At 36.1% G+C, this 26,720-nt stretch overlaps 1 protein-coding gene across 1 annotated transcript; it reads right to left on the minus strand.

Moving 5' to 3' along the window:
- Positions 1-1,283: 1,283 nt before the first annotated feature.
- slc25a48 (solute carrier family 25 member 48) lies at positions 1,284-20,774 on the minus strand. Its single transcript, XM_058650538.1, has 7 exons — positions 20,514-20,774; positions 19,514-19,557; positions 18,488-18,559; positions 17,805-18,057; positions 15,841-16,128; positions 5,607-5,740; positions 1,284-3,685 (listed from the first exon to the last, which is right to left on the minus strand). Exons 1-7 carry the CDS (start codon positions 20,542-20,544, stop codon positions 3,581-3,583), a joined length of 927 nt encoding a protein of 308 aa, XP_058506521.1. The 5' UTR covers positions 20,545-20,774; the 3' UTR covers positions 1,284-3,580.
- Positions 20,775-26,720: the final 5,946 nt, after the last annotated feature.

Here is a 26,720-nt window from a genome sequence, read left to right on the forward strand (position 1 = left end):
TAGCTGGTAATTGCTAAGAAACTGGCTGCTATTTGCTAAAACACTAAGAAACTAGATGATAGTTGCTAAGAAACTGGCTGCTAGTTGCTAAAACACTAAGAAACTAACTGCTAGTTTGAGGACATGAGGACGTTACTGGTCTAATTTTCCACATAGCAATAAAGGAAAATTAAAGTGTGAACATTAGCATATCAAAGGTCAGAGGCGGGGTCAGAGGCGTGGGTCAGAGGTGGGGTCAGCCGACCTCCCAGGTGGTGTTAGGGGTTTGCTGCAGGTCAGTGATTTGGTCGATCTTTGGCCTGATCTAACCTCTCCACCACAGACTCATTCACATTTAAAGTGCTCTGTTGTTTAAGAGAGGGACTTTTAATGAGTCCAACAACACACGACTGACTTTAAAATAAAATACAGCCCAGAATAAGCAGATGTGAGCTCACAGAAACATGCAAGAACCAGAGTTTATCATAGTATTAAAAAAAATAGTATTACCCATTTAAATTAATATCAGTCTTAGTCTATACAATCTATAGAATGTGTTAATCACTGTTATTCACCTTTATCCTTTAACTGGTCATTTTCCCCTCCACACCAAAGTCTGTAGTGAAAATCAGTGATTTTAGCTCATGTGGACACAGGAGCTGCTGGTCCACTGCTGCCTCGTGTGGTCACTTTGTGTCACTGAGGTAAATCTGAACAAAGGCCTTCAAACCCCGAATTCACACAAATAAGACCCTTTAACTTCGTGACGGAGGCAGCAGTGGATCAACAACTCCTGTGTGCTGTGATGTCAAAATTGCTGGTTTTCTCTATAGGGTTTGGTGTGTGAGAGGGAACGGTTTACACACTTCATTTTCCAGGTGGAAGTCTGGTAAATGACGAGATAAAGTGGTGAGACTTCTCTTTGGACTTCTTAATACCTCTATATTTTGTTAAGTGACTGGAATAAGTGACTGTTCTGATCACATTTCATATATTTTGCAGATGTGCTTGGATTCTGAGGTGGAAAAACAAGCCTGAATCAGAGACTGGAGCCAGTGAGGAGGCGACAGTGCTTCATCATTGTGACAACACTGCCACCTGGTGGACAGTAAGTGTCACTGGCAAGTTGAGGTATACACAACAATCAGACAGAGGTAAGTGTTGACAGTGAACCTCGGGGGCTCAGACTGTTATCAGTGACCTGCAGACAGAGGGTAAACAAATGTTAACATCACACAGTGTTTTTAACTGATAACAGCACAAGGCACACTGTTTCCTAAGAAGAGAGGAGGCAACAGCAGGGGTGTGTTCAAAAAGCTTTATTGCCCTATGTACAATATAAGACACTTCTGGAATGGCAGATTACAGAGATATACATATATGTGTATATATATATACATATATATGTATATATATACATATATATGTACATATATGTATGTATGTACAAGTATTTACATGACAAGAAATACAACTGTAAGGCAGGTAAATACATATTCACATTTTAAAATGAGCAGATGAATCATTTCCTGCATTAAAAACGAATATTTTAGTCATTTCAGATGAAAAGTAAACATATTCTGTGTGTGTGTCACAAGCTGTGACTGTGACCATGTTTATGCTGCATACGCACAAAATAGCAATAATATTGTAACCCTGTGTTATACTGGCCTGTTTCTAAATTCAGTCGATTTAAATTTAAAGGTCACCCAAAAAAAAATCTATGCCTGCTTATGTCTACAGTATCCTAACACTATGTTCTCCACTTTATTTTGCAGGGAGAAACTTTTTCACCAGGAAACTGAAGTTTGTGAACCATAAACTCTTCCACACCAGAGTCCATAGAGAAATACAGCAATTTTGACATCACAGCACACAGGAGTTGTCCATCCACTGCTGCCTCCATCAGTAAGTTCAAATATGTTATTTTTTAAATTCGGGGTTTGAAATTCTTTGTTCAGATTAACTCAGTGACACAAAGTGGCCACAAGAGGCAGCAGTAGACCAGCAGCTCCTGTGTCTACATGAGCTAAAATCAACGATTTTCTCTATGGAGTTTGGTGTGGGAGAGTGAGTCGTTTAAGAATTCCAATTTTCCTAAAATGTAATAGACTTTAAGTGACATTGATGTGATTGGTTGGGCCTTTTGTTATTTGGCCACACTTGAACTACTCTTTTAAAAGTATGATTGACAAAGCTCATGTTTTAAGTCAAAATCGACAAATAAAACCCACTTTTCTTAATATAAGAAACACAAAAATATAATATAACAATATATACAAGTGCATGCTAACATGTGAGGCACATTCAGACTTTGTGCAGTGTAAGAGTCAACATGACACGGATTCAAGCGGCAAAAACAAATAACAAGTACCTGATATTTTTGGATTATAATGTTTTTGTAAACGGTAACAAGAACCTAAAAATTAAAGTGAATTAAAAATCAAAATTCAGACTTAAATTGTTTTGCTCATGTTGCTGACGTCAAAGTGCAATGTTCCCTCCTTTTTCTGAGAAACGACCAAAGATATCGATTATGGGATTCACTGCCGGTCAAGAGATGTTTTCAGGTTCAAACTCATGTGAACTTTGAACGATCACATTAGTTTCATCCTCACTTCCATTTTTTAAATCTTTCGCTCAACAATCAGACTTCACATTTACATAACTGTGTGATTCTGAGGGACAACAGTTTTTTCTGTGCAACATTTAACTTCACTCCCCTTTAAGTAACCACAGATCTTTGGTAATAAATGTAAAAATGTGATAGAATAATGAAAACATTGACACCAAAATCATCCACAGCTTTGTCTCCTGTTAGCTTAATGCGCTAATAGTTTAGCATTTATTCCTGTCGATTCTGAAAAGAATTAACTTGTTTACACAGAAACAAGCAAGCTAGCTTGCTAGCAATGTATTGGACCAGCTAGCAAACTGATAATATATAGATTGATAACTAGCTAGTTAGTTAGCTGCTTACTCTCTATTGTACCGGGTAACCAACTGACAATATATAGTTAGATAGCTAGTAGCTAGTTAGTTAATTACTAGTATCTAGATACTAGAGTAGAAATTTATAAATTAAAAACAGAACGTAAGAAAGTATATTAAGTAAAGTAAAGTATTAAGTAAAGTAAAGCCGAAAGTATATCAATAACAGAAAATAAATGTGTTACTAGTTATGTTTGGTTAACTTTATTATGCTAATAGTTTAAACCTTCAATGGACTTGTTTGGACGATTGTCCCAGTTAGCTAGCTATCATCACAAACACATCTGTGTGAGCTCGTAATAAATGTAAAATATAAAATTTTATATTTGCTGCTTAATGTCAGGACTGTCTCTCACACTGTGAACAAATGTCCTCAGACAAAAACCTGGTTTAGGTGAAAACACCCAGAAAAACATGGATGATTTTGATGTCGTTTTTCTCATTAATTCAAATGTGCAACCTGGTGTTAGCTTAAACCATCACGGATCAACCAGCTGTGATTATAGCTCATATTTTATCTCAGTTTTCATCGACTTCTTCAACTTTCTGATGTCTCTCGTCTCAAAGACACAGCTGTTTTTTTTTTGTTTGTTTGTTTTCTGTTGTTGACCTACAGGCTCCTGAAGAACTGCAGCGAGAGTTCGTAGGTCAGGAACATGGTGGCGCTCATCGGGAATCCTCGGATGGCGTTTACAGATGCTCCCCGGAAGAAAACCTGCACATAAAACACAAACACAGTTCAATTAATGACGCCAATGTTTTTTTTTCATTTCAGTTTTTTAATTAAATCTTAACTTCAATCATTTGCTAATTTAAAATCTAGAGGCAGCAGCAGTAACAGCTAGCGTAGAATACACCAAAAATAACTAATCTAAAGTTAAATAATTAACACAGTATATGATTAATGTTGTAACTACATAAAACAAAGCTGTAAAAACATAATATAATTTCACAGCATGTACATGAGGTGACACATGGAGGAAAGTATGCTAACGCAACAGGAAGTTAGCCAACCCTTACAGCCGCTTTAAATAAACATTTAATGACACATGATGATAATAATAATGTTTTACTTTTCAAAATCAAGATTACACAGTGTTCCAGACGAGGCGGTGACAATGGTCGTAAACTCAAATTAAAAGATGTTAAAAGTATTTTGTAAAAGAACATTTAAAAAGTTGAAATTGAAATCAATTTAAAAAAAAATAGTACTTCCAAACATTAAAGAAATATTCAAACTGAAAAAGTTACATTCAAATTAAATGATTATTTCAAGTTAATTAAAAATACAAATTTGAAATTTAGGAACATTTGAAGTCAAATAAAGTAAGACATTTATTCAACAAGTAAAATCAGGATAGGCTCTTTTTTCTTAAACTATTTATTTATTTATTTTTTTGGTCCATAAAATGTTAAAACATGATTTACCATGTTTTTATGGAGCATTTAAGCAGAAAAATCAAAAAAGTTATTATAATTATAAAAAAATTAATTGATTATAAAATGAGTTGCCGATTAATTTAGTTATCAATTAATAATAGAAGGGATACAAGTTTCTCTGTTTTCACACAACATTGTCTGAATAAATAAAATCAGAGGGTAACTTTAGGTCAGGGTCCTCGCTAATGTCACTCGTTATTGATCAGCAGGTCAAAGTCTCGCCCAGGACATCGCTGTCTCTGTTATTATTGACGTCTCTCTCCTCATGACCTTTGACATTAAACTCTCTTCATCACATATCTTATCACTTATATCTGTATGTAGCCCCCCCCCCCCCCGTACGTGTTGAAATATGAGCCATTTAAAAACAGGCTCGCCTGAATCGTTAGGTCTGATTCCCTGATAGACTCCCCGAGTATCAGGATTCCTCGGGGAGGTTTGAGTTCTGGGAAGCTGAACGTGTTTTTTATCTTGAATTTCACTGAACGATAAAACATCTGTTCCAGCAGCTGATACAGATACAGTTCTACAGCTGATCGTCTGCTGCTGGACACCATTCTGAAATACTTTCCATTCTTTTTAACAGTCTGTGACAGGATTTAAAGCCATTTTAACACTTTATTATTTTCTTGTACAGTCTGAGGCTGGTGATTCTTAAAGAACCTCAAATATGAGACATCTTTAGCAAATTTAGCGATCTGCAGATTTTTGGATCAGGTTTAGGTTCACAGACACGAAAATATAAGAAAATAAAATTGATAGTTTCTTTTTTTTTTACATTATATTATGCAACATTTTTGACATCTTACTGTACGATGAGATATTTGTGACATTTTTGACATCTTAATATATGATGAAATTGTTGCGACATTTTTGACATCTTAATATATGATGAAATTGTTGCGACATTTTTGACATCTTGCAATATAATGAGACTTTTGCGACATTTTAGACATCTTACTATACAATGAGATATTTGCGACATTTTTGACATCTTACTGTATGATGAGATTTTTGTGTTTTCTCAAGATCATAGAATAATATGGTTGTTACCGTGGAATTAAAAGGCTTGTTTCTCGTGACAAAAGTATAACAATAAAATAAAAGGTTGTTCCTTTTTTACTTATATTATTCCGTGACTGTAAAGCAGGTTTAGGTGGTGAAACATGTTGTTCCCTCTCAGGTTTGACGCTTACCTGCATCCCTTCTGTCCTGTAACTGTCGATGATACAGTGCAAGATTCCCTTGTATTTCCTCTGAAGCTGAGCGTCGGCCTGCAGTCGACTCTTCACCACATCAGCCGGCGTTGCCGTGACCCAGGAAATGGAGCCTGAGGAAGAGGAGGAGAGTGAAAATTTCCATTTTTTTTGTTTTATGATGTGTTGCTGTCCCATAAGCCAAAACTAAGCCATTAAAACTAATGGTGCATTCACTCACATGCGCCTTGTAAACATTATTCATTTGCTCACATGGCCGAGTGGAAAAATACTGGCTGCTGTAACTTCACTGGCCAATAACAATCCAGCATTTGACACACGAGTTAACATATGTTTGACTTTTGGAGTCACATTGGTACAAATTTTATATGTAAATTAACTGTTTGATTATGGATTATGTTACTGGATATGTCGAAACAGCAGTGAAAATGTTTACCCAAACACAGACTGATTTCATTCACTCAGGCTCTGGAACATGTGGTTGGCTATAAGTTTACACACCCTACTCAACCCACCCTCCCCCCAGGTGAACACAGTGGTTCAGTCCAGAGGAAATATAGTCCTTCAATCTAACTCAGTCCTCATGAGGGTCAGATAAGTTCACGTGTATTTATGTCACTCAGTTATAGGGCAAAGGTTTTTTTACAGCATCAATGAAAACAGGAAGGTTGTAGCAGTTAAAAAATGACACACACATTCACATGTTTTTTGTCTTTATCTCTTTTAAAAACACAACATTTGAAACCTGTGACATGCAGACGACTCTCTGTTTTATGTGTTTGTCCAAAAACATCAAAAGTATAGAAACTTGTTTTAATAAAATGAACAAATGAACTTTACATTTAATAAACTTGTTTTTGCTGCTGTTGCTGTGCTGTTTTACCTTTGTTTTATATTTATTTTTGACTGTTTTTATAAACGTGAGACATCTCAAAGAAAATGTTATGATATGGTATAGTATGTCATCCAAAATCGCTCAAAAAAGTCATAGTATAGTATGTCGTCCAAAATTGCTCAAAAAGTCATACTATAGTATGTAGTCCAAAATTGCTCAAAAAAGTCATAGTATAGTATGTCGTCCAAAATTGCTCAAAAAGTCATACTATAGTATGTAGTCCAAAATCGCTCAAAAAAGTCATAGTATAGTATGTCTTCCAAAATCGTTCAAAAAAGTCATAGTAAAGTATGTTGTCCAAAATCGCTCAAAAAAGTCATAGCATAGTATATCGTCCAAAATGACACCGAAATGTCATAGTATAGTATGTCGTTCAAAATCGCTCAAAAAAGTCACAGTATAGTATGTCGTCCAAAATCGCTCCAAAAAGTCATATTATAGTATGTCGTCCAAAATCACTCAAAAATATCATAGTATAGTATGTCGTCCAAAATGACACCGAAATGTCATAGTTTAGCATGTCGTCCAAAATCGCTCAAAAAAGTCATAGTATAGTATGTCGTCCAAAATCGCTTGAAAAAGTCATATTATAGTATGTCGTCCAAAATCACTCAAAAATATCATAGTATAGTATGTCGTCCAAAATGACACCGAAATGTCATAGTATAGTATGTTGTCCAAAATCACTCAAAAATGTTATAGTATAGTATGTTGTCCAAAATCGCTCAAAAATGTCATAGTATAGTATGTCGTCCAAAATGAAAACCGAAATGTCATAGTATAGTATGTCGTCCAAAATCGCTCAAAAATTTAGTAGTATAGTATGTCGTCCAAAATCGCTCAAAGATGTCATAGTATAGTATGTCGTCCAAAATCGCTCAAAAAAGTCATAGTATAGTATGTCGTCCAAAATCGCACCGAAATGTCATAGTATAGTATGTTGTCCAAAATCGCTCAAAAAAGTCATAGTATAGTATGTCGTCCAAAATCGCTCAAAAAAGTCATAGTATAGTATGTCGTCCAAAATGACACCGAAATGTCATAGTATAGTATGTCGTACAAAATCGCTCAAAAAAGTCATAGTATAGTATGTCGTCCAAAATTACATCGAAATGTCATAGTATAGTATGTCGTCCAAAATCGCTCAAAAATGTCATAATATAGTATTTCGTCCAAAATCGCTCAAAAAAGTCATAGTATAGTATGTCGTCCAAAATGACACCGAAATGTCATAGTATAGTATGTCGTCCAAAATAGCTCAAAAATGTCATAGTATAGTATGTCGTCCAAAATGACACCGAAATGTCATAGTATAGTATGTTGTCCAAAATCACTCAAAAATGTAGTAGTATAGTATGTCGTCCAAAATCGCTCAAAAATGTCACAGTATTGTATGTCGTCCAAAATTGCTCAAAAATGTCATAGTATAGTTTGTCGTCCAAAATCGCTCAAAAATGTCATAGTATAGTATGTCGTCCAAAATCGCTCAAAGATGTCATAGTATAGTATGTCGTCCAAAATCGCTCAAAAAAGTCATAGTATAGTATGTCGTCCAAAATGACACCGAAATGTCATAGTATATAGTATGTCGTCCAAAATCGCTCAAAAAAGTTATAGTATAGTATGTCGTCCAAAATCGCTCAAAAAAGTCATAGTATAGTATGTCGTCCAAAATGACACCGAAATGTCATAGTATAGTATGTCGTCCAAAATAGCTCAAAAATGTCATAGTATAGTATGTCGTCCAAAATGACACCAAAATGTTTTACTATAGTATGTTGTCCAAAATCACTCAAAAATGTCATAGTATAGTATGTCGTCCAAAATCGCTCAAAAAAAGTCATAATATAGTATGTCGTCCAAAATGACACCAAAATGTCATAGTATAGTATGTCGTCCAAAATAGCTCAAAAATGTCATAGTATAGTATGTCGTCCAAAATGACACCAAAATGTCATAGTATAGTATGTCGTCCAAAATGACACCGAAATGTCATAGTATAGTATGTCGTCCAAAATCGCTCAAAAATGTCATAGTATAGTATGTCGTCCAAAATGACACCGAAATGTCATAGTAAAGTATGTCGTCCAAAATGACACCGAAATGTCATAGTATAGTATGTCGTCCAAAATAGCTCAAAAATATCATAGTATAGTATGTCGTCCAAAATGACACAGAAATGTCATAGTATAGTATGTCGTCCAAAATGACACAGAAATGTCATAGTATAGTATGCCGTCCAAAATGACACCGAAATGGCATAGTATAGTATGTCGTGAAAAATCCCTCAAAAATGTCATAATATAGTATGTCGTGAAAAATCCGTCAAAAATGTCATAATATAGTATGTCGTCCAAAATCACTCAAAAATGTCATAGTATAGTATGTCGTCCAAAATGGCTCAAAAATGTCATAGTATAGTATGTCGTCCAAAATGACACCAAAATGTCATAGTATAGTATGTCGTCCAAAATCGCTCAAAAAAGTCATAGTAAAGTATGTCGTCCAAAATCGCTCAAAAAAGTCACAGTATAGTACGTCGTCCAAAATCGCTCCAAAAAGTCATATTATAGTATGTCGTCCAAAATCACTCAAAAATATCATAGTATAGTATGTCGTCCAAAATGACACCGAAATGTCATAGTTTAGCATGTCGTCCAAAATCGCTCAAAAAAGTCATAGTATAGTATGTCGTCCAAAATCGCTTGAAAAAGTCATATTATAGTATGTCGTCCAAAATCACTCAAAAATATCATAGTATAGTATGTCGTCCAAAATGACACCGAAATGTCATAGTATAGTATGTTGTCCAAAATCCCTCAAAAATGTTATAGTATAGTATGTTGTCCAAAATCGCTCAAAAATGTCATAGTATAGTATGTCGTCCAAAATTGCTCAAAAATTTAGTAGTATAGTATGTCGTCCAAAATCGCTCAAAGATGTCATAGTATAGTATGTCGTCCAAAATCGCTCAAAAAAGTCATAGTCTAGTATGTCGTCCAAAATGACACCGAAATGTCATAGTATAGTATGTCGTACAAAATCGCTCAAAAAAGTCATAGTATAGTATGTCGTCCAAAATTACATCGAAATGTCATAGTATAGTATGTCGTCCAAAATCGCTCAAAAATGTCATAGTATAGTATGTCGTCCAAAATCGCTCAAAAAAGTCATAGTATAGTATGTCGTCCAAAATGACACCGAAATGTCATAGTATAGTATGTTGTCCAAAATCACTCAAAAATGTAGTAGTATAGTATGTCGTCCAAAATCGCTCAAAAATGTCACAGTATTGTATGTCGTCCAAAATTGCTCAAAAATGTCATAGTATAGTTTGTCGTCCAAAATCGCTCAAAAATGTCATAGTATAGTATGTCGTCCAAAATCGCTCAAAGATTTCATAGTATAGTATGTCGTCCAAAATCGCTCAAAAAAGTCATAGTATAGTATGTCGTCCAAAATGACACCGAAATGTCATAGTATATAGTATGTCGTCCAAAATCGCTCAAAAAAGTTATAGTATAGTATGTCGTCCAAAATCGCTCAAAAAAGTCATAGTATAGTATGTCGTCCAAAATTACATCGAAATGTCATAGTATAGTATGTCGTCCAAAATCGCTCAAAAATGTCATAGTATAGTATTTCGTCCAAAATCGCTCAAAAAAGTCATAGTATAGTATGTCGTCCAAAATGACACCGAAATGTCATAGTATAGTATGTCGTCCAAAATAGCTCAAAAATGTCATAGTATAGTATGTCGTCCAAAATGACACCGAAATGTCATAGTATAGTATGTTGTCCAAAATCACTCAAAAATGTAGTAGTATAGTATGTCCTCCAAAATCGCTCAAAAATGTCACAGTATTGTATGTCGTCCAAAATTGCTCAAAAATGTCATAGTATAGTTTGTCGTCCAAAATCGCTCAAAAATGTCATAGTATAGTATGTCGTCCAAAATCGCTCAAAAAAGTTATAGTATAGTATGTCGTCCAAAATCGCTCAAAAAAGTCATAGTATAGTATGTCGTCCAAAATGACACCGAAATGTCATAGTATAGTATGTCGTCCAAAATAGCTCAAAAATGTCATAGTATAGTATGTCGTCCAAAATGACACCAAAATGTTTTACTATAGTATGTTGTCCAAAATCACTCAAAAATGTCATAGTATAGTATGTCGTCCAAAATCGCTCAAAAAAAGTCATAATATAGTATGTCGTCCAAAATGACACCAAAATGTCATAGTATAGTATGTCGTCCAAAATAGCTCAAAAATGTCATAGTATAGTATGTCGTCCAAAATGACACCAAAATGTCATAGTATAGTATGTCGTCCAAAATGACACCGAAATGTCATAGTATAGTATGTCGTCCAAAATCGCTCAAAAATGTCATAGTATAGTATGTCGTCCAAAATGACACCGAAATGTCATAGTAAAGTATGTCGTCCAAAATGACACCGAAATGTCATAGTATAGTATGTCGTCCAAAATAGCTCAAAAATATCATAGTATAGTATGTCGTCCAAAATGACACAGAAATGTCATAGTATAGTATGTCGTCCAAAATGACACAGAAATGTCATAGTATAGTATGCCGTCCAAAATGACACCGAAATGGCATAGTATAGTATGTCGTGAAAAATCCCTCAAAAATGTCATAATATAGTATGTCGTGAAAAATCCGTCAAAAATGTCATAATATAGTATGTCGTCCAAAATCACTCAAAAATGTCATAGTATAGTATGTCGTCCAAAATGGCTCAAAAATGTCATAGTATAGTATGTCGTCCAAAATGACACAGAAATGTCATAGTATAGTATGTCGTCCAAAATGACACCGAAATGTCATAGTATAGTATGTCGTCCAAAATCGCTCAAAAATGTCATAGTATAGTATGTCGTCCAAAATGACACCGAAATGTCATAGTAAAGTATGTCGTCCAAAATGACACCAAAATGTCATAGTATAGTATGTCGTCCAAAATCGCTCAAAAAAGTCATAGTATAGTATGTCGTCCAAAATCGCTCAAAAAAGTCACAGTATAGTATGTCGTCCAAAATCGCTCCAAAAAGTCATATTATAGTATGTCGTCCAAAATCACTCAAAAATATCATAGTATAGTATGTCGTCCAAAATGACACCGAAATGTCATAGTTTAGCATGTCGTCCAAAATCGCTCAAAAAAGTCATAGTATAGTATGTCGTCCAAAATCGCTTGAAAAAGTCATATTATAGTATGTCGTCCAAAATCACTCAAAAATATCATAGTATAGTATGTCGTCCAAAATGACACCGAAATGTCATAGTATAGTATGTTGTCCAAAATCACTCAAAAATGTTATAGTATAGTATGTTGTCCAAAATCGCTCAAAAATGTCATAGTATAGTATGTCGTCCAAAATGAAAACCGAAATGTCATAGTATAGTATGTCGTCCAAAATCGCTCAAAAATTTAGTAGTATAGTATGTCGTCCAAAATCGCTCAAAGATGTCATAGTATAGTATGTCGTCCAAAATCGCTCAAAAAAGTCATAGTATAGTATGTCGTCCAAAATCGCTCAAAAAAGTCATAGTCTAGTATGTCGTCCAAAATGACACCGAAATGTCATAGTATAGTATGTCGTACAAAATCGCTCAAAAAAGTCATAGTATAGTATGTCGTCCAAAATTACATCGAAATGTCATAGTATAGTATTTCGTCCAAAATCGCTCAAAAATGTCATAGTATAGTATGTCGTCCAAAATCGCTCAAAAAAGTCATAGTATAGTATGTCGTCCAAAATGACACCGAAATGTCATAGTATAGTATGTCGTCCAAAATAGCTCAAAAATGTCATAGTATAGTATGTCGTCCAAAATGACACCGAAATGTCATAGTATAGTATGTTGTCCAAAATCACTCAAAAATGTAGTAGTATAGTATGTCGTCCAAAATCGCTCAAAAATGTCACAGTATTGTATGTAGTCCAAAATTGCTCAAAAATGTCATAGTATAGTTTGTCGTCCAAAATCGCTCAAAAATGTCATAGTATAGTATGTCGTCCAAAATCGCTCAAAGATGTCATAGTATAGTATGTCGTCCAAAATCGCTCAAAAAAGTCATAGTATAGTATGTCGTCCAAAATGACACCGAAATGTCATAGTATATAGTATGTCGTCCAAAATCGCTCAAAAAAGTTATAGTATAGTATGTCGTCCAAAATCGCTCAAAAAAGTCATAGTATAGTATGTCGTCCAAAATGACACCGAAATGTCATAGTATAGTATGTCGTCCAAAATAGCTCAAAAATGTCATAGTATAGTATGTCGTCCAAAATGACACCAAAATGTTTTACTATAGTATGTTGTCCAAAATCACTCAAAAATGTCATAGTATAGTATGTCGTCCAAAATCGCTCAAAAAAAGTCATAATATAGTATGTCGTCCAAAATGACACCAAAATGTCATAGTATAGTATGTCGTCCAAAATAGCTCAAAAATGTCATAGTATAGTATGTCGTCCAAAATGACACCAAAATGTCATAGTATAGTATGTCGTCCAAAATGACACCGAAATGTCATAGTATAGTATGTCGTCCAAAATCGCTCAAAAATGTCATAGTATAGTATGTCGTCCAAAATGACACCGAAATGTCATAGTAAAGTATGTCGTCCAAAATGACACCGAAATGTCATAGTATAGTATGTCGTCCAAAATAGCTCAAAAATATCATAGTATAGTATGTCGTCCAAAATGACACAGAAATGTCATAGTATAGTATGTCGTCCAAAATGACACAGAAATGTCATAGTATAGTATGCCGTCCAAAATGACACCGAAATGGCATAGTATAGTATGTCGTGAAAAATCCCTCAAAAATGTCATAATATAGTATGTCGTGAAAAATCCGTCAAAAATGTCATAATATAGTATGTCGTCCAAAATCACTCAAAAATGTCATAGTATAGTATGTCGTCCAAAATGGCTCAAAAATGTCATAGTATAGTATGTCGTCCAAAATGACACAGAAATGTCATAGTATAGTATGTCGTCCAAAATGACACCGAAATGTCATAGTATAGTATGTCGTCCAAAATCGCTCAAAAATGTCATAGTATAGTATGTCGTCCAAAATGACACCGAAATGTCATAGTAAAGTATGTCGTCCAAAATGACACCGAAATGTCATAGTATAGTATGTCGTCCAAAATAGCTCAAAATATCATAGTATAGTATGTCGTCCAAAATGACCCAGAAATGTCATAGTATAGTATGTCGTCCAAAATGACACAGAAATGTCATAGTATAGTATGTCGTCCAAAATCCCTCAAAAATGTCATAATATAGTACAGGGGTCACCAACCTTTTTGAGACCGAGAGCTACCTGAAGGGTAGAGAATAATATGGAGGGCTACCATATTAACATTTTATGCAATTTACCATTTAAATGATGAATATTATGCATTTAATTGCATACACATTAAATCCAGTGCTTACTCCTAATGATTATCACAGTTTTTATAAACAATATCAGGACATTTTACTCAGTGATCATTTGGATACATGCAAGTGAGGTGAAGTGAAATGAGCCCACGGGCACCTCGCTGGCTGCTCGCGGGCTACCAAATGCCCGCGGGCACCACGTTGGTGACCACTGATATAGTATGTCGTGAAAAATCCCTCAAAAATGTCATAATATAGTATGTCGTCCAAAATCACTCAAAAATGTCATAGTATAGTATGTCGTCCAAAATGGCTCAAAAATGTCATAGTATAGTATGTCGTCCAAAATGACACCGAAATGTCATAGTATAGTATGTCGTCCAAAATGACACCGAAATGGCATAGTAAAGTATGTTGTGAAAAATCCCTCAAAAATGTCATAGTATAGTATGTCGTCCAAAATGGCTCAAAAATGTCATAGTATAGTATGTCGTCCAAAATGACACCGAAATGTCATAGTATAGTATGTCGTGAAAAATCCCTCAAAAATGTCGTAGGGTGGGCATTTGTGTATCTGTTTGTTTGCATATGTGTTCTGCAAAAAACCCAAAAGCTTTGTCCTTTTATTTAACTGTCTTTATGTAACTTGTCCTTAATAAAAAGATCTACAAAAAAAAAAAAAAAAAAATGTCATAGTATAGTATGTCGTCCAAAATCACTCAAAAATGTCATAGTATAGTATGTCGTGAAAAATCCCTCAAAAATGTTATAGTATAGTATGTCGTCCAAAATGACACCGAAATGTCATAGTATAGTATGTCGTGAAAAATCCCTCAAAATGTCATAGTATAGTGTTTCGTCCAAAATCGCTCAAAAAAGTCATAGTATAGTATGTCGTCTAAAATCGCTCAAAAATGTCATAGTATAGTATGTCGTCCAAAATCGCTCAAAAAAGGCATAGTATAGTATGTCGTCTAAAATCGCTCAAAAATGTCATAGTATAGTATGTCGTCCAAAATCGCTCAAAAAAGCCATAGTATAGTATGTCGTCTAAAATCGCTCAAAAATGTCATAGTATAGTATGTCGTCCAAAATGACACCGAAATGTCATAGTAAAGTTTGTCGTCCAAAATGACACCGAAATGTCATAGTATAGAATGTCGTGAAAAATCCCTCTAAAATGTCATAGTAAAGTTTGTCGTCCAAAATGACACCGAAATGTCATAGTATAGAATGTCGTGAAAAATCCCTCTAAAATGTCATAGTATAGTATGTCGTCCAAAATGACACCGAAATGTCATAGTAAAGTATGTCGTGAAAAATCCCTCTAAAATGTCATAGTATAGTATGTCGTCCAAAATGACACCGAAATGTCATAGTAAAGTATGTCGTGAAAAATCCCTCTAAAATGTCATAGTTTAGTATGTCGTCCAAAATGACACCGAAATGTCATAGTATAGTATGTCGTCCAAAATCGCTCAAAAATTTCATAGTATATAGTATGTCGTCCAAAATGACACCGAAATGTCATAGTATAGTATGTCGTCCAAAATCCCTCAAAAATGTCATAGTATAGTAAGTCGTCCAAAATCACTTAGAAATGTCATAGTATAGTATGTCGTCCAAAATCCCTCAAAAATGTCATAGTATAGTAAGTCGTCCAAAATCACTTAGAAATGTCATAGTATAGTATGTCGTCCAAAATCGCTCAAAAAGTCATAGTATAGTATGTTGTGCAAAATCATTCAAAAAAAGTCATAGTATATTTTACAGCAATTCCATTTTTAGTTTAGTTCAAACAAACCTGTGCTAATTAAACTAGAAAATCTTATATAACTGAAACGTTAGTTGTAGAAACAGAGTGAAGTTCTGAGTAGTTTCAGCCACATTTACCTGCCAGTCCTCCAGCGAGCCAGATAGAACACGGGTGAGGAGTGGACGAGGGGTCCGGCGTCAGCAGGTTACAGATCATGGCGTAGGGGATGAAGTAGAGTGTGTATCCTGGAACGTCCCTCAGGATCATGGCCCCGGCTCCTCTGTACAGGCCCGGGAGGCCCTCGGTCTGCAGGATGCTGCTGATGCAGTGGATGGGCCCGCGGTACAGTTTCTGGTTGGGCATGTTGACGGAGCCCAGAGGGATGTTGGTGCCATTTGACATGCTGCCAGCGAGACTCAAGTTCTCTGAAACATGGATCAGAGGAAAATGTTTTTAACATTTTTTATTTAAAATCTGATTGTGTGAATTACTCAACTCCATTAAACACATATATGATACTTCAGAGAGAGCAGGGTGAGGCGGGGTTAGGCGGGGTGAGGCGTGCAAGTGCCAAACACACCATAAACAAATAAAGAGATAAGTGTTTCACGTGCAGTGTCCTCTTCTTTAACTCATTGACCTCACTTTTTATGAGCTTACGACACAGTTTCTTCATAAACCCAACCTTCCTTCAATCATATACTCTGACGATCTTTGTGTAAACAAGGGCGGAGGCTGTTTACACCACGTGATGTGGACTCTTTCCTCGTTACTCCATTAAAGAAAACTTCAAACATTAACTTCAGAGACTTTCAGTTTCACCTTGACCACAAAAATCCAATCTGTTCGTCTTTTGAGTCCAAGTGAAGTATTTTTATGAAGTTATTAAATTTTTTTTAGGTAATCGTCTACTCTGACTGACTTCTTTTCCAAATTTGATAGGAATTGTGATTATGACCACCAAATTTAAATAGTTAATGATCGAGTCCAAGTGAACGTTTCTACCAAATTTTGAAAAATTCCCTGAACGATATTGTGAAACACTGCAGACAAAATGCAAACTTTGACGACCAAAATCTTATCGGTTTTACAACTGAGTTCAAGTGAACGTTTACAAAATTTGAAGGGATTCCCTTAAGATTTTCAAAAAAAAAACTTTTGGTGACAAGAAAATCTAATTTCTTGTATCCCTGAATGACCACCTAATTCTAATCAGTTCATCTTTGAGTCCAAATTAATGTTTGTTGAAAGAATTCCCTCAAGTTGATATATTTTTTTACAGTGAACTTGACTATTCATCACCAAAATGTGTTAATCAGTTCATGTCCAAGTGAACGTTTGGGCTAAATCTGAAAAGCGTAACAGAGATATGTTCACATATCCACAGATTTCAAATTGGTTAATCATTTGTACCAAATTTGAAATGATTCCCTGGAGGATTTTGTGAGATATTGAAGGTCAAAGGGCAATAAAATCTGACCCAAATCTTATCAGGGAACAACTGAGTCCAAGTGAACATTTGTGCCAATCCGTGAAGTTGTTAAAATATTGCATTTACAAAGCAAAATGTTTGTATGTTTGAGGGAACAATGCCTTTTCCTTTTGGCCACTAAAATCTAATCAGTTAATATTGACGTTCACATGGACACCGTACAACGTTCCCTCTCCCACACCAAACCCCATAGAGAAAATCAGTGATTTTAACACCACAGCACACAGGAGTTGTTGATCCACTGCTGTCTCCATCACTAAGTTCAAATGTCTTATTTTGTAAAATTCGGCTTTTGAAATCCTTTGTCCAGATTGACCTCAGTGACACAAAGTGACCACACGAGGCAGCAGTAGACCAGCAGCTCCTGTGTCCCCACAAGCTAAAATCGCTGATTTTCTCTATGGGGTTTGGTGTGGGAGAGCGAGCTTTCCACAAACTGAATATCCAGTTGGAAAACTCTGTCTGAAACTTGGTACTGTATAAATAATGTAAACTTAACACTTTCTGAGGGAACATTGACCTTGACTTTTGGCCAAGTACTTCAAGGTTCCTGCCCAATAATTGGCCACGCCTCTTTTCCTTTAAAAACAAACACACAGTGTTCATTACCTGCGAGCACGGCCTGCGTCTGCATCTGCAGTCGGATCTTGACCAGGTCCACAGGGGCGCCGAGGCTCACCGACATGAGTCCGGTCAACATGCTGGCCACGGTCAGGTCCAGCATGTCGCAGGGATGCCTCCCGTCGCCATGGCGATACTTGCTTATGAGTCTCTGCGTGTTGCTGAAGAAGCCGAACACGGCAGAGTTGTAGACGGTGACGCTCGCCAGCGGGAAAGACATGCCCTTAAAAAAACCCATGACCTGAAAAACAACACACACACATACAGAAAATTACAGATTTGAAAAAAATGAGGTTAAAAAGGAAAAGAAAAGAAAAGAGAGAAATAAAAAATACTTTTGGGATTTGTTCATCTGAGCCAGAAAGTCCAGCGTGATGAGTGAGCAGCAGCAGCTGCCGCCAAATATTTAGATTCTTTTTCTGTGTGGAAACCATTTCTATTTGTAGACCGTAATCTCTCCCACACCAAACCCCATAGAGAAAATCAGTGATTTAACATCACAGCACACAGGAGTTGTTGATCCACTGCTGCCTCCATCACTAAGCTCAAATGTGTCGTTTAATAAATTCGACTTTTGAAATCCTTTGTTCAGATTGACCCGAGTGACACAAAGTGACCACACGAGGCAGCAGTAGACCAGCAGCTCCGGCCATCTTTCATCCTTTCTTTACCGTTTCCTTCCTGTAGATGGTGAGGATGCAGTGGAGCGTGTTCTTATAACCGTTTCCTGCCTGGAGTCGCGTCTGGAACCAGAGAAACAGTCAAAATTTAGAAGAGCAGTGACGGAAATTCACAAAAATTACAAAAAAAACATGTTAAAGATTCGAATGTCATAGAAGATAAAGGACTTTTAGATTGTTCTTAAACTCGACTTTTCTCTTAAACTTTAAAGACTCTCCCTTGTGATTTATAGTGAAATTGTTTTGTTTTTTTCCCCTTGATGAGGACCAGATATCTGCTGGTATTTTATGACTCCTCTCTATTTTCCATCTGTTCCACCAAATTCTGCAAAAAGGACTGAAGAAAAACCTGAAATAGTTCCCGCAGGTAAAGTTTTTGGTGAAAAGGTGAAAAGTTTTTCCGCCGAATTTCCTGAAATTTGGTGGTAAGACGTTATAGACCAAGACGAACAAAAAAGTCGACCGTAACCATGGCCTCAACTCAACAGGAAGTCGGTCATTTTGGAATCGTGGCGTCCATTTTTGCCAACATTTTGCACCCTACGTAAATGAGCGAATTTCCAATATTGTCACAATAAGATAAGATGAACCTTGTATTCGTCCCCTAACATTGTTATTAACGTCTATTAAACCAGGAAATATAAGAAATGTATAGAAATATTGATTAAAACGCACAGATTCACTGATGTCTCCACTTTTCACACATATATATAATGAATTTTATGTCTAAATGTGTGCGTTTCATTCGCCTTGGACGGTGGAATCGAACCACCGACCTTCTGTTTAGTGGGCGACTCGCTTTACCGCTGTTTTCATGTCTCTGTTTCATGTCTCTGTTCATGAGTTTGCCAGAAACAAGCATGTTTCCATGACAACGAGCAGAAGAAATGTGCTTTAACTGTTCCTTTTTATAAGAGACCTCACATTAAAATAAATCTCAGAAACAGGAAGAGATAAAAGGGTAATGAGACTTTAATGAAATCCAGGTTTTTAGACATAAAAACAGCTTTGACAAACCTTGACTGTGTCGAGAGGATGACCGACAACCACACTGGACGCTCCTGCACACACACACACACAGAAGAAAAGAAAGAAAAGAATAAATCAGGAAAAAGAGAAAAACAGTTTCCTGCAGAGTCAAACTAAAACTTTAACTCTTTCACGTCTTATGTTCTTATTTTCTTGTATATACACATATTTGCATGTATAACTATGTATACATTGTATTTTATTCAAAATAAAATATGCAAAAAAAGAAGAAATCATTGTCCATACACTATTTTACCTCCATATGTTCTCATATTTGACAGTTTTTCAATATTCTCATCATTTTCTGTCTCGCCCTGTTGATTTTTTGTCAAATATTTTCAGAATTTGTTACTATTTTGATATAAAATGATGCAATTTAGTGACTTTTCTTGTCCGTTCTTCAAAATTTCATCACTTTTTTAAAATGTTCTGCCTGTTTCTGTTCATTTTTGACAACTATTTTTCTTCATCATGTCATTTTCATGAACTCTGGAGTCACACGTTCATTTATATTGCACTCGTTCACCTTCAGTTGATTTATTTCTTGTTGTTTTCTGTGTTTTTTATTTGTCTAACTGAATATTTGTTCCATTCTTCCTCTTGTAAAATGTCAATTCTCCTTTTTGTTGTTGGTTTTTAAAGGCGCAGGTGGCAGGTCCTTGTTACTGCATGCATCTCTTTTTTTTTGTTTTGTTTTTTTTTAATCTGCCACATCAACAGTCCGTGCAGTGACTGACAAACATGAACACATGAGAGTGAACACATGAAACACGTGGGTTTTTTATTTATTTATTATTATTTATTTATTTATTCATGTGTTTGTTTACTTTGCGTCGTTTCACGGTTTCACGGCAAATACAGCAGCAACTTTATCTGCTCTATCTGTTTCCTTTTAGTGTTTTTTAACCCAAATCTCCAATCCACCCCCCACCGTCCCCCTCTGCCTCCCCCACTGTCTCCCCCTCTTTGCGGACAGAAACTCACTCACCGCCGATCCATCCCGCGATGAAATCATCCATCTTCAAATCTCAGGATTCAAACTTCAGCCTCTGCACCAAAACATCCAGGGACACAAAATTAAAATAATAATAAATAAACAAAATGCTCTCGTGGGGAAACAAAACAATTCAAAGATGAAGGAGCTCGTGCAGCGGGAGGAGAGAGAGAGAACAACAGGAGATTGTAACGAGTGTGAGTTCAGATAAGAAGAAGAAGCTGCAGCAGCAGGTTGACACCGCGGCAGCCAATCAGAGCGCAGCGTCACCCTGCGGGGGCGAGGCCTGGTGAAGAGCGACAGCCAACAGAGACACGTGGTGATATATGGAAATGAGCCATGAGGGAACGACACACACACACACACACACACTCATTTATTTATACACCCAGGATTTGAACCTGTGACCCTCCAATTACAAGCCCACTGTCCGTCCTCTTTCCCCCGCACGTACACCAGGTGTGAAAAAACTGCAGATTTGTGTAAGGAAAACCAAATGATGTTGTTATGAAAATAATTTTCAGCAATAAATACTTATTTTTTTCCCAAAATAAAATATGCAATTAAATAAAAACACACTGTATTACGTTTATATGACCATATTTGGCCAATAATAATAATAATTCTCTTTAAAAATGTTGATATTTGTTTAATAATACATAAAATATCGGCAGAGTGGTACAGGGTCTTGCATTTCAAGCTGTATACTTTTCTATTTTTGCTGTTTTGCACCTGTAAAAAGATGCTTTAATAGCGCCCCATGTAAATAAAGCATTAATTATTACCTATATATCTCCATATGTGTTTCGATTGGTTAACGTGTATTTTACATTTTTCTAACTATGCCATTCAAGACAAATAAAGACTAATTAAATGAATGTTATGTCACAGTGTGTCATCAAACCCCGCCCACAAGGACGTGGCACTATAGTGATCGAAAACCACACCAAACCAACCAAACAAAGCAGCCACATCCAGAAGGTTTCACGCTTTTTTAAATGTGCATAATCAGTCGAACGGTTCGCAGGAGTAATATTAATAATATGAATCATTTGGGAGTTGCTAGGAAAAAAGTCATGTGCTCATTTCATATAAGAAAAGATAAGAGTGTCCGTCAGGCCTGGGCGGTGATGGAAAATTCCGGACAAAAACATGCCGTGGGGGACATTTGTCCAATCACGATAACAACCGTTAGCTCACCTCTGAGGTCAGGGACAGGAGCAGCTGCTGATAGTCACACGTGTAATACTTTACCTATAATATCTAAACCACGAGTCAGTGGAAGTCACACAACAAACAAACTCAGAGAAATGGAGTCCCTGAACGCACCACCTCTGTGTTCTTAAATATTTCATTAAAAAAATAATGGCTAAATATTACAACCTTCAAAAAAACATTGTTTTAACATCATAAATCACAAGTATTAACATTTAGTCATTTAAAAAAATCCACTACGATGTTTTAAGACCATGTTCATGTCTTCATCTCACTGATTTTTCACAGACTTTTCCAACAGGTAACTTTGTAAGTGGAAGTTTGTAAACCGTAAACTCTCCCACACCAAACCCCATAGAGAAAATCAGTGATTTTAACACCACAGCACACAGGAGTTGTTGATCCACTGCTGCCTCCATCACTAAGTTCAAATGTGTCGTTTAATAAATTCGGCTTTTGAAATCCTTCATTCAGATTGACCTCAGTGACACAAAGTGACCACACGAGGCAGCAGAGGACCAGCAGCTCCTGTGTCCCCCGCAAGCTTAAATCACTGATTTTCTCTATGGGGTTTGGTGTGGGAGAGTTTACGATTTACAAAACTTCAGTTTCCAGTTGGAAAAGTCCGTCTAACAGTGAGATAAAGACGTGAACATGTTCTTTAAATATCGTAGACTTAAACTGACGTAGATTTTATTCGCTAAGTCTTTTTTTTAAGTGACTAAAATCTTGTTTCTTCCTCGTGGCTCTGCTGGCAGCCATTTTGTTTTCACCAAGAGTGAGTTTAAGTGTGTCAGGCTGCAAAGTAGGTGATTTAATGCTAACGTGCTAATATGGCATTACAAATAACAATGCCGAATGATAGTATAAGTTGGTGGGCATGAATGCTAACATTAGCAGCTAGCACCAGAGGTGACACAGCAGCTCCTGTGTCTCCGCGAGCTTAAATCACAGATTTTCTCTATGGAGTTTCGCGTGGGAGAGGGAGTGGTTTACAAAGTGGCACAAAATTCAGTTTTCTGATTAAAATAGGCAGAATTAAAATAAGAGGAATAAACATATTCTTAAAATGTTGTAGATTTAAGCTGGTGTAGATTATATTAGCCTGAGTCTAATATCACATTTTAACTGAAACAATCCTTTTAAATCCCCTCTAGCTAGCTAGTTTGATACGATATAGATAGATAGATAGATAGATAGATAGATAGATAGATAGATAGATAGATAGATAGATAGATAGATAGATAGATAGATAGATAGATAGATAGATTTGGTATCTAGCTAGCTAGCTAGAGGGGGTATTAAAGGGATTGTCTCAGTTAAAATGTGATTTTAGCCACTTTTCTATAGACTCAGGCTTATATAATCTATGCCAGCGTAAATCTACAACATTTTAAGAATATGTTTAATCCTTTATCTCTAGAACTAGCCTATGTTAACCAGGAAACTGAAGTTCATCCCAGTTTCTAAACGGTCACTAATCTCTCACACCAAACTCCATAGAGAAAATCAGTGATTTTATCTTTTTTGTTGTTTTTTTTTCCTCCAAGGTATGAAAATGAACCACAAACACAACAAAAACAGGTTTAGTGGAATTTCTTAGTGTCAGTATAAATGTAACTGTAGGTTCTTTAAAACTATGATAAGTCGTAGAGGTCGTCCTCTCGTCTAACAAAAGTGGACAATTTCCACGTTATTAACCAGAGAGAAAGATTTTAAACACAGAATCCTTCTCACATCTCTGCTGCTGTTTGACCTACTTTTCTAAACATAGTCACGTTCGGTGTGTGTGTGTGTGTGTGTGTGTGTGTGTGTGTTTGCTGACGCTGCATCTCATATGTTTCTGTATCACATTTCCGCGATGTGATACACTGCAGACCGAGGTCAAGTTTTAATGACCACAATGTTTCTAAATGAGAGTCAAAACATTTGATACTGATGTGATTCCTGTTATTAAAAGCGTTTTAATTTCATCACTTAACTGTTTGTCTACACTGCACTTGCATTAAAGCTACAGTATGTGAGAAATGTATCATGTTAAGACGTTCAATGAGATTAAGGACATGAAATGCTGCATTAACTGTTAAAAAAAGCCAGAACTATCTTATATTTGGTAACATTTTCTTGATTTAAGTTGTTTTTAGCTTGTTACGGGAAATTAAATCTCTAATTCAATCCAAAAGTCGATTATTTTTCTACTGTAAAACTTACTTTTGTTTTTTTAGGCAAAAAAAAAGAATCTTAGAATCTGTTGCCGAGGTCGCGCCGATTGTCTGAACCGGCGTTCCTTCAACAGGAACTCGGAAATTCCAACTTCCGACTCCAACTGGAACGCACCGTTATTCTTCTGTGGACCAACTTCTTCTATTATTTCCACGTCAAAGCTCAGAAGCAGGAACTGTGGATGTTGTGCAGAGCGTTTCGACCACTTTAGGTCAGATTTAACATAATACTGTACAAGCAAAAGTAATCCAACTTCCAACCACATAATCTGGACTTAAAAATTTAATTTTAGCACAATTTCTGTCAAACTAACACGTTAACATGTATTTTAAAAATCCGGTTTCATTTGGACGGACACAGTAATTCGGTAAAAGGTTAAATTCAGAACATTAACAATCATAAAATCATGCTGTGAACCACAGGTTTGGATGATATCTCCAATTAAAAAGGTATTTTTGGTCCAGTTTTTGTGTTTTTTTGTGTTTGAAACTCCATTGTTTGGTTTCTTCAGCTTCAAACACACACAGATTTACTTTAAATGTAACCTGAACCTTTCACCATCAACATCTCGACAAAACAAGAGCACGTGTGTGTGTGTGTCCTTGAACCTGTGTGTGAGTGTGACATGTGTCACCGGTGTGTCCTCACTCCGGCCTCTGATTGGTCCGTGGGGACATGTGTGGTTGACATGGATGGAGTTTGTCTCGTCACTGAAGAGGCTGAGGACAAACAGCTGAAGAACAACATAGACAGTATATATAATGCTCATCAAAAGTTGGAAACGATGACTCGCTAATAAAGAAAATGGGAAAACTTTAGGCGGAAATGCTGACTCAGCATTCCCAACTATTAGGGAAAACAGGAAAACTATTGGTTGATCCAACATTTCAGGCTCGACATATCTGGATATGGTGACTTGGCATTCCCAAGTGTTACAAAAACCTAGGAAAACAGTGGTGGGGAAATACTGACTCAGCATTCCCAACTATTGAAGAAAAACAGGAAAACAATAGGCCGATATGATGAGTCAGCATTCCCAACTAATAGAGAAAATGGGAAAACAATTGGTTAATACAGTGACTCAGCAATCCCAATTATTTATTTACCCCTCCATGAAAACAACTATATTCCCAACTATAAAAACAAGAGCTTGAAATGGTGACTCAGCATTCCCAACTAAGAAACAGAAAAAACATTAGCGTAAAATGACACGGCATTCCCAAACTATTACTAAAAACAGAAAAAACAATAGACAGGGGAACGGGTGCAAATGTGTGCACCCTAATACTTAAAGTTAAATACACATTTACAACCAATTATTTTGAATAAAAATAATAATAAAAATGAAAGTTATCCCCCAAAATAATGAAATAGTAAATATACATTAAATGAACCACTAAAAATAAATGGAGACATAATGTTTACAGCAAAATTCCTGGAAGATGATGATGTCAGTTTGAGGTCATGTTTGACAATAACAGCGTTTTCGTGTGTTTAGTTCACTGACCTGCAGTCACCAGCACAGAAAGTCCAGGTTTATGCAACAAATGTCAGGACGTTCAGAAAAAAACAAGAAAGTTTGATGTGTGAAAGATCAAGTTTGAGGTCGTCACTCACTCTCTCACACCAAACCCCATAGAGAAAATCAACGATTTAACATCACAGCACACAGGAGTTGTTGATCCACTGCTGCCTCCATCACTAAGTTCAAATGTCTTATTTTTGTGAATTCGGCTTTAAATGTCCTTTGTTCAGAGTGACCGCAGTGACACAAAGTGACCACACGAGGCAGCAGTAGACCAACAGCTCCTGTGTCCATGTGAGATAAAATCATTGCTTTTCTCTATGGGGTTTGGTGTGGGAGTGTGAGCGGTTTACGATGTACAGTTTCCTGTCTAACAGTGAGATAAAGTGCAGATTTTTATGACCTACATCCATATAATGTAATATAATAATCATAATAATAAAATAAAACCCTTCAGCAGCCAAGTCTATAATAAAAGTTCTTAAGAAATTATCTTAGAAATACTCATGCACAATATTGTTTTCCTTTAAATTTAAGTAGACAAATCAAATACAAGCAGAAAAACACAAATATAATTTTAAATCATAAAAGCCCATGAACAAAATCTTAAAAATCATCTTAAAATACACATATTTTATCTATTTATTTGTTAAATTGTAACACAAACACAGACTTATAGACGTATTTTGTGCTGTGATGATAAAATGTGGGTCATTTGAGGATCAGAGGAAAATCCCGTCGACACATAAAACGCTGAGTCACCGTCTGCGTGAGATAGTGAGGTGATGAAACCCACACAGATCATAAAATATTTGAACTTAGGTCAAACGTCGTCAACAAGTAACTGTACATTTATGACCAAACATGGGAAAAACAAACCTAAAGCCGTGAAATTCACAAGTTTAAGCGTGAAAAATAACAATAATGAGGGTAAACACAGGTTAAAGGTCAAGGAAAGAAGCTGCTTCTGGGCCCGTGTGACTGAGGTTTTAAGAGCTAATGAAGAAAAAAAAGGTCGAAATGTCACATCACGAGGAAATAAAACAAAATAATGATTAAAAACAATGATTATACACAACAGGAGCATTCTGGTGTGACGCCACTGGGGGGCAGAAGTGGTTCACGTGTGAATTTCAGGACGTTTTTTTTTTTTTTTTATTCCACCTCAGATGTGATGTTTTCAGTGTCAGGTTTTCAATTAGCGCTCGATCTCCTTCAACCTCACGGGGAAACATCCG

Source organism: Solea solea, chromosome 14, assembly GCF_958295425.1.
Source record: "Solea solea chromosome 14, fSolSol10.1, whole genome shotgun sequence".
Lineage (NCBI taxonomy): Eukaryota > Metazoa > Chordata > Actinopteri > Pleuronectiformes > Soleidae > Solea > Solea solea.

Coding starts and splice junctions, on each gene's coding strand:
- slc25a48 (XM_058650538.1), bottom strand. CDS start 20,544: ATGGATGATTTCATCGCGGGATGGATCGGCG. Junction 18,058..18,487: donor CCATCTACAGGAAGGAAACG/GTAAAGAAAGGA, acceptor GTTGTTTTTCAG/GTCATGGGTTTTTTTAAGGG. Junction 3,686..5,606: donor ACAGGACAGAAGGGATGCAG/GTAAGCGTCAAA, acceptor TTTTATGTGCAG/GTTTTCTTCCGGGGAGCATC.